The sequence below is a fragment of the Abramis brama genome (assembly GCF_963993115.1).
Source record: "Abramis brama genome assembly, chromosome: 3".
NCBI lineage: Eukaryota > Metazoa > Chordata > Actinopteri > Cypriniformes > Leuciscidae > Abramis > Abramis brama.
In genome coordinates this window covers 39,762,576-39,778,193 of record NC_139965.1, presented here as the reverse complement: position 1 = coordinate 39,778,193, position 15,618 = coordinate 39,762,576, and the positions used below count along the sequence as shown (strand labels likewise).

Here is a 15,618-nt window from a genome sequence, read left to right as displayed (position 1 = left end):
TCTGACTCCGGTTTGAACATAAAGGCTAAACGTTTTAGAAATTTTCAGTGCATGTCTGTGTGGGGTAAAAGGACACAACCTCTTGAAGCTCCGCCCTCTGTGCCGGGAGCAGCAGCTCATTTCCATTTAAAGGGGCACACACAAAAACGGTGCGTTTTTGCTCACCCTCAAAAAGTGACAGTTTTACCATGCTATATAAAAATATCTGTGGGGTATTTTGAGCTAAAACTTCACATACACACTCTGGGGACATCAAATACTTATTTTACACCCCTTAATTTCACATTATACCACCCCTTTAAACTTTAAATGCTACATTACCAAACATTTAATCAGACATTTTTTTGTCCTTGTTTTTATTGCTTTATATTCTGTAGGCTTCTCACCATTGTAAACCATCGTCCGTGGTTCCTTCCAGTCAAAATATAGTAAATATATTCATTTAACGAGACTGCAGAGTTGTGCTACGGCTATCGCTTCTAAATGTTGCTGTTTATTTTTTGAGAAATACCGTTTTCTTTTTCCATCGGTTTGGTGTGTCATCTAACGGTAATCTACAGTATAGCTACCCATTAGACTTATTGACCATCAGTTTAAATTGTTTATCCTTCGATTGTGAGAACGGGGGATTTGTTTTGAATATCAATTCAATTTAAATAAAATAAATACATTTAATTTAATTAATTACTTGACGCAAGCATTACACATGAACCTCAGCATCCGTTGCTGTGGAGACGGAGCCAGTCCGCTTTGCGATTGGGTGATTTCTTCAGTGATTTCTCATTGCGCTCAAACCACCGTCCAGGTAATGTTAAGTGAGGTTCATAAGTAATGATCACGTTTTGCTTAAATGTTATAAATTATGCCTTTCTTTGTCATTAGACTCACATGGTTTACATTTTAGGGCAACAAATTAAAGCCCGACCAATGGTTTCCTTGTCATCAGCAAAAAAACAACAACAACAAAAAAAAAAACTGGTGAAATTAGGCTTGCTAAATGGTTAGCTAATTATCTAGACGATGTCATTTTCTCTTGAACGTCATTGTAATCTGTCAGTAATAACAATATCACTTGGCCTAACGTTACTGCACATAAATCTTTAAAAACATTATTTTTCTATTCATTTATCTTACGAACACGAATCAATAGATTAAAATGATTATTATCAATAGATTATTCACGAACACGAATCAATAGATTAAATTTCGTGACTATGTCACAAACTGCCGTGAGACTGGGTTCTGTTTCTTATGAACACTGAAAAAAAAGGGTTTCATTTTATTTTGATGGTCCCTTTAACACATTCTGTTGACTATAAGTATGTTTGCACCTACATGTCTACTAACTCTCATTAAAGTGTTAATAGAGTATTAGTAGACTGATAGGGTTAGGGTTAGAATAAGTTGACGTAGTTGCAAAGTTACTTACAGTCAGTAGAATACCTGTTGGGGGAGCATCACAATAAAGACCAGATAAGCAGACAGTCTACTAATACTCTAATGGAGTTATTTGACACGTAGTTGCAAAGTTACTTATAGTCAACAGAATGTTCAAAAGGGACCATCAAAATAAAGTGTTACCAAAAAATACTTTTGCATAGATTTAGAAGTTTTAAATGCAAGTGAAATCACTTTACATCGATTTGATAAACAAACCTTGAGGGTGTTTGTTTTTTTGGAGATAATCCGTACTCCATGCATAACAATAGAAAAATATATCATTTGAAAAAGATAAGAAACTAAATTCCTTCCACCAGTAGCCTTAAGAAGACTTTTAGGAGTTCAACTTCAGGGGACGAACTGTATATATCCTTTCCCTTAACAATAATCTCTCTTTATGAATCAAATGATGACAATTCATCAGGGTGTTCCCTCAGGTTCAAGGACCCTGTCCCCATTTGATTTGTTTGTCAGTTTTGGCACTTGGTCAAAAGATGTTAGACCAAGTACACCATCCCACCGGGAATTGAAACAATTATCAGTTGCCAATGAGGAGAAAAGGGCCTCAGCAGATTCATCCAGTTTCATTCCATCCAGTGTACCTGCACTTCGCAAAACATCTCTGTGTAATAAAGGAGCCTTAATTGTGACTCAGTAGTTCAGTTCAAACTTCTGTTCCTCAGTGACAAAATGAGTTGATATAATTGGGGGTGAGATGCTTTGTTGATGTTCTTCCTAATTGATAATATCCTGTTTTTATAGGCAAGCTGGACCTTTGACTTTTCTGATTAACCTGACCAAGTGCTGTCCACTTCTCCAAAAAAAAAATTGTCTGATCGACATGTCAAGTAACCTACAGTTTGTTGCTTTTGCATGATTTTTAGGACTGGATGAATCTTAACTCAACATAAAGGATGACCCGTGATATCCTTTATGTTGAGTTAAGATTCATCCAGTCCTTGCAGGAAGGCAATAGTCTGGCTATCACCAGACCAAGCTCAATCTTTTAAGATTGAACATTGGTCTGGGGAGTCTGCTCTGTATTTTCTACTGCACAAGAGGCGTGATCAATGGGCATAGTTCAAATGACTCTGTACACAATTGGATAGTCCTTCAACCAATCAGACCAACGATCCGGGTGAAGTACTTTGCAGAGCGACGCGAAAACTCCAGGCAGGAAATGTGTAACCAAACGTGTTGATCAGCGGTTTGCAGAAGCAGCAATGGAATCGAGTGATTTTTGCAGGTTATTTAAAAAAAATATGAAAGTTTTTACTCTAGGTATTTACTCTCAAGCGATTTGTTTGCTAAAAAGAAGCCATTGAGCATCGTCGAGAGGTTAAAAGGAATTGGACATCCAGACATCCGTAATGGCTCTGGAATTGGATTGGATGAAACCCGCCAATAGCGCGCCAGGTGGATAAGCCAGTTTGTGATTGGTTCCTGCAAATTTGTAAAGGAAGCAGCAGAGATAAATGTACAGGTTTCCAGCCTGAGCTGCAGGGCGAAATCAAATTGCCGGCAGATCAGGCTGTGTTTACCCAGTCTAGGAAGGCAGATGAAGATGAAGATTAAGTTCCAGCACGTAATTTAATGAAGATAACACGAAGGGTAAACAGAGAGGCAGGGCAACACACGCTAAAATCAGACCGAACAATGACAGACTGTGAAGGGAGAACTTAAATAGTGATTAAAACAAGATGATTTATGATGTGCACCTGAACAGAATGAACTAATAATGAAGAGCGGGAAAACTGAACAAAGGAACACATGATGAAAATGAAAACAAACTAAAAGTTCATCATAATGAAACTAAGCTGAACATAATGGTGACAGAACGCCCCCTCCCAGTAGGCACAAGCTCATGCCCTAGTAGCAGAGGTGAGGGAGGGATGGACAGAGGTGGACGAGCAGGTGGTGAAGGAGTGGTGACATGAGACGGTGACAGAGGATTGATGTGAGGACGACGATCCCCTGGCAGCGATGGCAAAAGTCCACAGACACAGACCCAGAGCTCCCCAGTGCCACCGTGGGTGGAAGTCGATAATTCCTCATTGAAGTCGATCAGCCAGTCCTCATCATCCGTAGTCACGACTCCCTTATCCACTGATGTCGTTCACAGCCCTGGTCATACTCACGATGGAGCTCCACTTCCGGGGTGAGGGTCAGCTTGAGAAGATCTTTGCGCTAAAGGAGAAAGATTCTGAGAAAATGGCATTTTCGGCCTGCTTATATAGACGGGTAGCCCCGCCCATTTTGGCGGGCTGAAGCGCCAGAGGTTTGTGCAGTTGCACATAAGCGATTAAATCAGGCTTCTGCATTTTCGGAGGAAAGGAGTTTCCCCATAGCATTAGCTAAAGACTGATGCAATGCGAATGAACCGTATCAATAAGGGAAGCTACCACTGTGCATCTTCCTTTATTTCATTGGAGACCTTTAGACAGAGCTGCTAATTGTTCTCTAATACTAAATATAGAGTATATTTTCCCAATATGTTGTCAAATAAAAATGTTAGAATCGATATATGTATTTGATGTATGGTTCAGCTGGAATACCTGTTGTATGTTAATTGTTGTCTAAAGATGCCATTATATCACTGTAAAAGCCATTAGTCTTTAGGCTGATTATGAGTACTGGAAATGTACTCATACATCAACAAATACATTTATTTTTTATTTGTTACTGAGACATGGCTTAATGCTGGTTAAATGACTTCTCTCTCTGAACTTTCTCCTCCTGGTTGCAGTTTTTTCAGTACCCCTAGGTCTGTTGGCCGTGGCGGGGGTCTTGCAGTTGTTTTTAAAGACAAGTTTAAGTGTAGACTTTTACCTTCTGAGTCCTATTGCATTTTTGAATCTCAGTTAATTACGCTGAATTCTTTTAAATCTGTGTTATGTGTTTTGATTTATAGACGGCCAAACTTTCATGGGGATTTTATACAGGAGTTTTCTGAATTTTTATCTGGAATTGTCCCCTCTTTTGACAATATTTTAATTTTGGGGGATTTCAATATACATGTGTGCTGCTGCCCTTCAAAGCCCCTGGTCAAAGAACTTTTTAATTTATTAGAGTAATTTGATTTTCTACAATGTGTTTCTGGTCCAACTCATGAACGTGGTCATGCGCTTGACCTTGTATTGTCTCTGGGATTCTTTGTTGGTAGTGTGAAGATTGCTGATACTGTTTTTTTCTGATCATAAGACTGTTATTTTTAGTTCTAACTGTCCTTGTGGTGGGCTGGGTAATATTGTTTCTGCCTCTGTTTAATTTTGCATACTCAATCCATGCACAGCTAGTAGATTTTCAGCTGTTTTTGAGGTCTCTCCTTTATTTTCATTGATCGATTCCCCCTCTCCCTGTATGGGTTTAGAAGAGTTGGTCGACCAGTTTAACTCTTCTTGCAGCAGCTTAATGATATAATTGCTCATATGAAGCCTACCAGGTCTCCTGGTGATGTGTTTCCTTCTTCTCTGTTTAAGCAGGTACTTGATTCCATTGGCCCAAGCATTCTGTCTGAATATTAGTTTGTCATCTGGTGTTGTTCCGGTTAGTTTTAAACATGCGGTTATTCAGCCCCTTCTCAAAAAAAAAATGGCTTAGACCCCTTTGACGCGAGTAATTTTCATCCCATTTCGAAATTGCCTTTTATATCTAAGATACTGCATGGAAAAAATTGTGAATGCACAGCTTAAGGACTTTTTAATGAGGAATAACATTTTCGATAGATTCCAGTCAGGTTTTAGAGCTGGTCATAGTACAGAGTCTGCTCTTTTGAGGGTCTCTAATGACATCCTACGAGGTGTTGATTCTGGAAACCGTGTTGTTCTACTTTTGTTAGATCTTACAGCGGCATTTGATACAGTTGATCATAATATTCTTATTGATCGTCTTAGGGATCAGGTTACACTGTAAAAAATGATCGTAATTTTAACGGTAAAAGACCGTGAAAAACTGTTAATTGGTTAACAGAAAGTTTCCGTACTATATACGGTAAAAAACTGTGATAGATCTAACGGTACATTTAATGTAATTTTACTGTAACATACCGTTAAATTTACAGTTTTTGAAAGTGAAAAAACAAATCATTGTATAATTTACAGTGAAAAAACGTAAATTGACATTCCCACAATTCCCTGTGACACTTCACATTTGATGTATTTTTGTTGAAATAACTATGTTTGTTTCTTCATAGTTTTCTTCGTTTTTTCTAATCAGTTATGTACATTAGGGGTTTATGTTACATTTAATGTTGTTAAATTAGCGTTTATTGCATTTTAAAATTTCATGTGTGTTACCGTGATGGTGTTTAATGTTTGTGTGAAGGACACTGTGCAGCTTCTATAGTATTAATATTCTTGTGGAAGAGCTGCTTGTGATGAGCTTTGATTGATCATGTGACTCTCATCACTGCTGTGATTGGTGGTTATCAGTGTACAAAACAGATATTAATACTAGGACGGTAAATTAACATTATATCATATTACTGAAATCCAATGTTAAATATACAGTTTTTTTCTGTAAAAATATCGGGAAGAAATTACCATTTTTTTACAGTATTTTTCCGTTTTTTAACAGAAATTTTCTGGCGCCCCTGCTGCCAGAAAATTGCCGTTTTTTTACGTTTTTTTTTACAGTGTAGTATTACGGCCGTAGCCCTGAAATGATTCTCTTCCTATTTGAAGGATAGGACTTTTTCAGTCAGTTTAGGGGATTATTCTTCTACTGTTGCTCCTTTTGTGTGTGGGGTTCCACAGGGCTCTGTACTGGGACCAATTTTATTTTCCCTTTATATGCTCCCTCTAGGTTCTATTTTTGAGAAATTTGGGATTCAGTATCATCTGTATGCGGATGATTCTCAAATGTATTTACCACTGAAACATGGGCATAAATGTGCCATTCAGTCTCTCCATGCATGTTTGACTGAGGTTAAGTGCTGGCTGGCGAATAACTTTCTCCAATTAAATGAGGATAAGACCGAGATGATTTTATTTGGGAATAAGGGGTGTGTGGAGGATGACTGCCTGGGGTTGTTTCCTGGGAAAAAAAACTGTCTAGCGTGAGAAACCTTGGTGTCATTTTTGACTCTGAGCTTAAATTTGACTGGCAAATCAATGCTTTTGTTAAGAATAGTTTTTTCCATCTTAGATCGATATCTTAATTGAAATCTATGCTCTCTTTGGAAGATATGGAGAAGGTTGTTCATGCCTTTGTGTCATCCCGTTTGGATTATTGTAATGTGTTGTATCTGGGTGTGAATCAGGCTTCTCTCTCCCGTTTGCAGCTTGTTCAGAACTCAGCTGCCAGACTTTTAACGGGTAAGAAGAGAGAGCATATTACTCGGGCATTCTCTGTTGCAGTTCCTAGGCTCTGGAATGACCTTCCTCTGTCTGTAAAATCTTCTCCTTCTTTGGGTGTTTTTCAGTGCGCGCTTAAAACGTATTTGTTTTCTTTAGCATTTGAATATGCTTTGTAAGCTGTGTGTGTTATATGTTTGCATTGTTTTTATTTTTCTCTTTTATATTTTCTGTACAGCACTTTGGTTCCACTTGTGGTGTTGAAAGTGCTCTATAAATAAAGTTGAGTTGAGTTGAGTACTGGAAATGGAAGTGTAATCAACCAAGTGTGGATGCTACAACAACAATAATGGGTCAGATATTGATTAAAAAAAATGTTTTATATAAAAAAAGACTACAAAAAGATTTTGATGCTTCTGGTTTAACAATTTACTCAATGCATCACATTTAATTTTTTTCTCCATTTTGGTTCAAAAGTTTGTGTCAGTAAAACTGTTTTGAAAGAAATTAATACTTTTATTCATGAGAAAATTTGATTTCTATTAATATACATTTTCTATTAAATTTATAATTTCAAATAAATGCAGTTCTCTTGAACTTTCCATTAATCATAAAATATTGAGGGGGGAAAGTGCTGTTTCTACAAATATTTTAAGCAGCACAACACATAATAATACAATTGTTTCTTGAGCAACAAATCAGCAAATTATATTGATTTCAGAAGGATCATGTGACACTGAAGACTGGAGTAATGTCTGCTGAAAATTCAGCTTTGCATCACATGAATACGTTACATTTTAAAATAGAAAAAAATTCAAATTGCAGCCTAGTTGAGCATTTTCAAAAACATTAAAACAAATCTTACCGACCCCAAACCTTCAAACAGTACTCTATTGCCTGGTTTCAGACTAAAATGCATGTTTGAGCGGTTCCAACTGAAAGCAACTTACACTGACATATCTTAAAATATGTCAGTGCCATTTTTGTCTCAAGTAGACACCACTAATGTTTTTTCCCCCTAAGGCATGTTTATAAAAGCTACTTAAATGTCTTAATTTAACTAAGGCCAACCTCTGACTTAATCAAAGCCCTGTCTGTGAAACCAGGCCTATATCTTCTCTCCACAGCAAATAAAACATACATATCTGCTATGCCCAAAATGCTAAATAGAGCGATTTTTTGTTATATGCTACATTCTAATACGTTTTTTTTCAGGTACACAATCTTACAGACTATATACATTTCCCTGTTAGTTGGAAGATACTATATTCTGAGCATTCTATACATTATGATTTTCAAAACATTCAAGTATTCTTCCATATCTCGTCCTGATATTGCATGGAGGCTGAACACTTGCTTAAGGTTCTAAATGAACTTTCACCCAAATTTTACACCAGACAAGCTCTATAACATCAAAGAAGCCAGTTCAGACCAGCATTCCTGCCATCTCCATTTACTAGAGCTGAGAGAAACAGCTGGGAGAGAGCGACTCCTATTGATCAAATCCAAGAGAAACACCAAACAAAAGAGAATCGAATGACCACACAACAAGCATATTTATACGTTTGCTTTCTTTTTTTTCTTTTTTTACAAAATAACTACTTTATTTCAACATCTTTCAATATAACATTAAAACATTCATTTAGGTGCATGGACATTTCTCCTCTAAGAAATACATCTATGAAAGTCTAATTTATACACTTACTGCATGTCTTCACTGAGGTTGTGCAAAATTAGCCTCTGCTTATTTTCTCCACTTGCTTTCGAAGGCCATGCTCTTTGTCAAAGATGGGCAAAACCTGTGCTTTCAGAAAGAGGATACAAATGCAGCAGACAAGAGAAACAGCAACAACTCTATGGTCCAAGTCAACAGACAGGGCTCTTTCGTGCTTCTTTTTTTCTCCTCCATTTTCCTTTTTTCAGTACAGTGTCTTCAATAAAGTGCCAAAATTTTCCTATTTCATTCCCCCTCCATAAATACATTACAAAAGATGTCACATTAATACATACCAGACAGAAAAAAAGAACATACATAGAGAAGAGTAAGCAGAAAATAAATATTACATGATAGTCACTCATTCACCAATCAGAATCCAGTTATTCATACCTAGATCCCTAAAAAGTCTGTACTCTGAGAGGTGAGACTGAATTGATCACTCTCCACAATTCAAGTCTAACACAAACCTCGCTGTGTGAATGTTCTTAGTAATGCGCAAGCAATGGCAGCAGGCAAATCAAACCCAATATAACCATTCCTTTCGGTTGAGTTCTTCAATTGTGCTAGTTCAAATTCACATTGTCCTTTAGCACCATTCAGTTATTTTCTTGATCTGACCCCAAGCCCAAAGTCATCTGCAGGTGCAGGAGTCTGCAATCATATCTTCATATTCTTTATAAACTATGTTTCCATCCTTCTCCATCATCAACACGCTGATAGGTTTGTATTTATAAGGAACGCAAGAGGGCATCGGGATATCTGACACACCAAGCTCGCTGATCAAAGTCTGCATGATTGCGTGGTTGGGCGAATTGTAGCCGTAATGCAGGATACGAGGGCAGTCTCCCATACAGTAACGAGGGTTGTACTTGTGGGGTGCAATGATCCAATGGTCCCATCCCAAATCTTTGAAGGTCACGTGGTAGGAGTGCAGCTTGCACTGGTTTTTGGCCACGCTGTTCGACCCTTGCTTGTAGTTGGGGATGTCAGAGACGATGCTCCCAGGCTCCTGAGACCGGCGGGTCCTGGGGCGGGAAAGGGGCGTGAAGTACTTCCCCCATTCCACAGGTTGCTTGTTCTCCTCCAAGAAGAGCAGCAAAACAGGAGCTCGAAGATGGTGTTGAGGTGGGAAGCATTTTCGATGTGTAATGGACCTGGCATTCTTTGGTTGAGTGCATCGATAATGAGCTAAGAGGGATACCTGGCCATCTTTTGACTCAGACACATGGTTTGTGACATCCGATTCGGTCCACAGGCTTCGAGGACGCATAGCGACATAGTCACCTTCAGGAAGATCTTGAAGAGACGTGACTCTTGCCTCACAAATAAAAGGATGACGGGATGACACAGGAGACCTCAGGTGCATAAAAGACGCCTTCACCAGTTTGTCCAACAAGAGGTTTTTCAGTTCATATTTCACTGTGTAGTTATACTGAAGGTCTAGTCCAGTAGGATTTACAGATAGGAGAGAGAAAATGAAAATAAATAATCAGACAATGGGCCTAGATTTCAAAAATACAAATCTAACAGTTATTGTAATACTTTAAGGGCTAATGTGCACAACACACTCTTAAAAATAAAGGTTCCACCAGGGTTTTTTGTTTCCCCACAGAAATGCCATATAAGAACCATTCAGTGAACATTTCTTAAAATAATCTTTTTTTTTCTTACACTCTTAAAATTAAAGTTTACAAAGCAATGCCATAAAATAACCATTTTTGGTTAATCAAAGAACCTTTCTGAGAACCTTTTTTTTTTCTTACTAAGAACACTTTCAAAACCTAAAGAACCCTTTTCCACAATAAAGAACCTATTGTGGAATGGAAAGGTTCCATACATTTTTTATTGAAGATCTTCATAGAACATTAGATGCCAATAAAGAACTTTTTAAAGTGATAGTTCACCCAAAAATGTAAACTTTGCCATCATTTAGGCCTACTCACCATTTTCTACAATGGAAATCAATGGATGTCCTCAATTTTTTTTTTTTTAAATCTTCTTTTGTGTTCAACAGAAGAGAGAAACTCATATAGGTTTGGAACAACTTGAGAGTAAGTAATGACAAAATTTTCATTTTTTGGTGAACTATCCCTTTAAGAGTGTAGTGTGAATGTTTCAGTCTTTTTTTTAAAACCCTTTTCACTATAAAGAACCTTGCAATGGAAGGTTCCATTGATGGTAAATGTTCTTCATTGAACAATAAATGGCAATTTTATTTTTAAGGGTGCATAATAAGGACAAAGGCATGTCTAGATGTACTTATGGACGTGTGTGAGATAAGATAGAGTGCTTTACCATCTGAGGTTGGGAGAAAGTGCTTTTCAGTGGTGGACGCTTTGAGCAGCCTTATAGTGTTGGACCCAAATAACTTGAGCTGCTTTGGTCGTCCATCTGCATCCGCCGCTATCCTGTATAGACTTAACATCAGACGCATACCTTCATCTTCAGTTTGGCTTTCTAGGAGAGGTTTAAAATAAGTGTTCCTCTGTTTTGGGTGGCGATTTCGACGAACTTCTCTGCTGGCGACGCCAAAATGTGACGGATAAGACATCTTTCCGGCCACGCGCGTAGATATGTGCAGCACAAACAAACACGACAGTACGCAAAGTCTCAGACAGTTGTGACAGCTGGTGGTAGCCTTCATGTTCAGCCCCTCGTACAGACGAGTGCCACCTGGAAGGCTACCATCGTCTAAGTCAGACAATCAGCGGGCGGAATTCAACCTAAACATCACCTGACGATGACAAACTTGTTGGTGCACCTCTAATCGTGTGACGTCATGCTCAATCACCTATCAAACTTCAAGTTGCGTGTCATTTACACAAAAGGTGTTTACTAGATTTCAATCCTGTTGTTGAAAAAACAAAAAGGAAATTAAATCAATGGCTTATTATGAGAGATCTACTTGACTTCATATGGAAAAATAAAAATAAAACAATTATTATGAATTCATATGAAAATGGTGGCCTAAATTTTTGGTATTTTGAAGCGTTAAATAATACATTTAAAGTAAATTGGCGTAGTCAGGTTGTTAGAAATCCTTACTCCATTTGGAACTTTATCCCTTCCCATATGCTTGCTAACGTTGGTAGCCTAATATAAATTTTCTTCTTAATTTTAATTCTAACATTGACAAAATACCAGTCAAATTATCAGAATTTCATCGCCAGGCCTTTTTATCATGGTCCTTGATTTTCAAGCACAACTTTTCAGTGCATTATTGTAAAAACCAAGCTAATCAGTACACTACTGTAATTATTTTTATTTGTACTAAATATATATATTTTTATCCTACATAAGTACTACTGACATACAAATCAATTAGACAAAATTATTACAAAATACCATTTTTTATTTATTTAAAACATTTCATATATATCACAAAAAAAACAGTCTGCCAATGCTGGAAATGATGTGTTAAATTTTTACAGATTAATGGGTGAGTTTAAGGACAACGTTTTTTGTGTTAATTTGAACTCATTCATTGTGTTAATGATTTTAACAAAGTAAATATGTTAGAGGTTAGCACAAAGATGTGTAAATGTGTTAAATTAACACATTATGTGCTGTCCTTCACTGCACACACATTGTTAAAAAACATACATAAAATCCTAAACAAAACGTTAGCATTTGACAAAATGAATGCAGAGTCATTGGGTGTTTAGCTTATACAATTATTATAATGAAATATCATCCATTACATTCATAAAACGGCAGAATATAAATTTTTTAGCAGTCAAAAAGGAAATGTCCAACACAGGATAAAACACAGTTCTTTTCACAATACATGACACATAACCTTCACAATAATTTCACTTATTTACAAAGAATTGTTGGATTCATGTACACTGTTGGCCAAAAGAAGAATTTAAGTGTCTTAATGTTTTTGAAAGAAGTCTCTTTGATGCTCAATAAACATTTCTTATTATTATCAGTGTCTGACTGTCTACTCCTCCATCTTTTCCACAGCAGGAGTAAAAGTCGTCATCAAAATAAGTAATCTTTAAAAAGCCAACACAATGTTTTTGTCCACCTTTGCGAATAAATTAACTTTTCCAAAGATTTACATTTGTGAACATGGAGTTTTGCCTTTAAAAAAATTAAATATATTATATAAACCTGACTGTGCCTGTCTCTATAATTCTCCAAAATCTAAATAAAGACATTACAAATTTTAAGAGTTTTAACTGCTTTTTGCTTCATAGAAAATCGAATTGAGTCAATATAAAGCTCCATTTCATTCTTAAATGATATAAAACAGGGTTTTTTACAGGAAAATTTACATTTCTATAATTCTCCAAAAGACCAAATTATAGATGTTTCCAAAACAACACAAATTAGCCATAATGGTCTTACAAATGGGCAGTGCCAAAATAAATGAACCTAGTTTCAGGGCAACTGTCACAAAAAGTGCAATTAAAATCAATATCGCTTTTAAATTTCACAAAGTAATGTTCAACTGGGTACATTTTATGTATAATTTTGAATAATACCTCCTTAACTTTGTTTGTAATTAAATATTGATTAAGTGTAAGCCAAACCTTTTTCCATATTCTCTGTCAATTGATTCCAGAATGAGTAAATATAAGGCAAAGACACATTGTTTCTTTGAAATAACGCACTTATGGATCTGTTTTGTGAGTTAGGGGAAAAACAAATATACATTGTTAGACTTTTCTATAATTTCTACAGTTATTTACTTTAAATCACCCAGTATTATACTTATATAATTAAAAACAACAAAAACAATAAAACAAAGACAAAGTCACTTATATTAAACACTTTTTTATTTATGTTTTTGTTAACAGAAGTTATCTTGCGCCTTTAATTGCCTCCGCTATCGTCCTGTCAATCATCTGTCTCATTCTCGCGGGTCGCGGTTATGATTACAGTTTCAGTAAAAATGTATTTCACCATCATCGGTACCCACCCTCAGCCGATTGGCATTACAGTATTTGCAATCACCATCCCGTGGCAAAAAAGAAAAGTTCTGACTGCTGACTGAACATTGGTCAGTGAGCCTCTCCCGCTCGGCGCTGTCAAGCGCAACTTCACCACACAGATTTAACTCCGCACAGCTAAATAAAACAGGCTGGTGGTGGCAGACTAATAATTAATATTTCTGATGTAAAGATTTCTGTGAAACGTGTAAAGTTGCACAGAAGAAAGCCCAATAGGACCTGCCATGTACAGTTTAAGAATCTGTAGCCATAGTAGAGGACTATTATTTTGTTGAACAGACCTGAGCGACAACTGATGACGTCACATGCTCAGATTTGCTTGACCAATCGGCGGAAGGGGGCGTGTCAGGCCGCCCACATGTGGAAAACGAATTTTGAAGTCATTTATTCGTGTTTTGCCTGTGAACGAAAAAACGAAAAATCAAGCCGAAATCTCGTTTTTTCGAAAAAACGAATAAAGGGGTGACTTCCGTTTTTGGTTTATAAACGAAAAACGAATTGACCCTTCGCTAAGCCACGCCCGATAACCGCCACAAGCAATCGTGGCTGATTTATACTTCTGCGTCGGACCTACGCCGGAGCCTCTACGCTGTAGGCAACGCGTTGGTTTTCATTTATACTTCTGCGTCGTTGTCCGCGTTCACGCGCGCAGAGGGAGCATGTGAAACCCGAGGGAGCGGTCCTAGCAGACCAATCACAGCGCTTGCGTCCGCGTAGAGTTGACGCGTTGTTACATTTTTGGAGAGGTGCACGTCAGGGTACGCGCGCTACACACAGCCTACGACGTAGCTACGGCGTAAGTTCGACGCAGAAGTATAAATTGGGCTTAGCAACCGTAACTAGGCGCGGGAGGTCTGGCAAGCTTTCGAGCGAGAGGGAAACATGCCGAAGCGTTGTGCGTATGGATTATGCAAATCTGATACCCGGTATCCTAAAAGTTTGGACGGGGTGGTGGATTTTGTTCCCTTCCCGAAACCTAAAACCCAAAGGGAGAAATCCCTTTGTAACAACTCCCGTTGTTAGTTCTAGTAAAAGTAAAAGGTCGTTAGTAAAAGGAGGGAACATCAGGGGGCTTGCCGGAGATCTCCAAGGAAAAGGTTGGTATGCAAACTTAATCAGTTCATAACAGTAGTCACTAATGTGACCCACGACGTGTGAGCAGTAACGTTAAACTGGCGCACTACAAATATAAGCGGGAGAATGTTATCATTGCAATGGTCAGGCTAATGTCTTGTGTTTATTCCACAATACATATGGATAAGCTGTTTGATTTATAAATATTAGAATATTTTCACATTTCTCATGCACAAAGCTGTTCCTCAAATTTGTGTGTTTCCCATTTGAATGGTCAGCGTACGAGGCGGCTGCTGCTTGCACTGGGACCTAACGTTATAGACTTTAGCTTCAATTTTGATGAAATTATTCTCTAATTGTAGAAAAGGCCCCAAAGTTATGTGTTCATATTATTTAGTACAGTTGACCATATTGTGAGTTATGTTTTACGTTTACTGCCGTTTATTCAGTGCTTGTAATAGGATAGCGGACGCGCGCGCTGGTTTGTATATTGTATGTGACGTCACGCAGTTAGTATGCAGTATGAAAGATAGTCGGTCGGTTGTCAAAGTTAGTACGCAGTACGATAGAGATCGTCAGTCAGTTGGATTCTCATTGTGAGCGACATTTTCCTCAGAGTGTGCGTGAATGAGAAAAGTAAGTATTTTTGCTGTATTACTCGTGATATTGCATTTCTTTGTTAGCTGTTATTTCTGTTATTTGATATGGATGAGAGTTAGGAGTTTAAGGGTCGCTACGCGAGCGTTGTGTTAATTATATTCGCGTTCGGACGTTACTTTCTAGCTTTGGTCCACCTGATTTATATTTACTACGTATCAGTACTTTGTGGTTGAGTAAAATATGAAGTAAGTTGTGTTAAATATTATTATCTGGACCATTATAGGCTATCTAGGCTATTGAGTAGCTATATCATAGATGACAGAAAGTTCGTTATTGGTGACTTAATGCATAGAAAATCTGAGAATCCCATGTAAATGTTTGAATCTTTATCTGCCTACATTTTAGAGTTTAAGATATATATAGTCATATTCTGACTATTGTTTATTTTATATTGTAATGTATATTAGTGCTTAAGGAGGAATTATGTGTATGCATATGTTTCCTTTATTCATTTGTATTTTGTTTCTCTCTG

General features: G+C 37.4%; 1 protein-coding gene across 1 annotated transcript; it reads right to left on the bottom strand.

Moving 5' to 3' along the window:
• Positions 1 to 9,082: 9,082 nt before the first annotated feature.
• On the bottom strand, positions 9,083 to 11,095 carry bmp15 (bone morphogenetic protein 15; the record flags this gene model as incomplete). The annotated part of the gene is made up of 2 exons (XM_084110259.1): positions 9,083 to 9,891; positions 10,747 to 11,095. The coding sequence occupies 2 exons, from the start codon at positions 11,093 to 11,095 to the stop codon at positions 9,083 to 9,085; spliced, it is 1,158 nt and encodes a 385-aa protein (XP_083966385.1).
• Between the last annotated feature and the right edge of the window lie 4,523 nt (positions 11,096 to 15,618).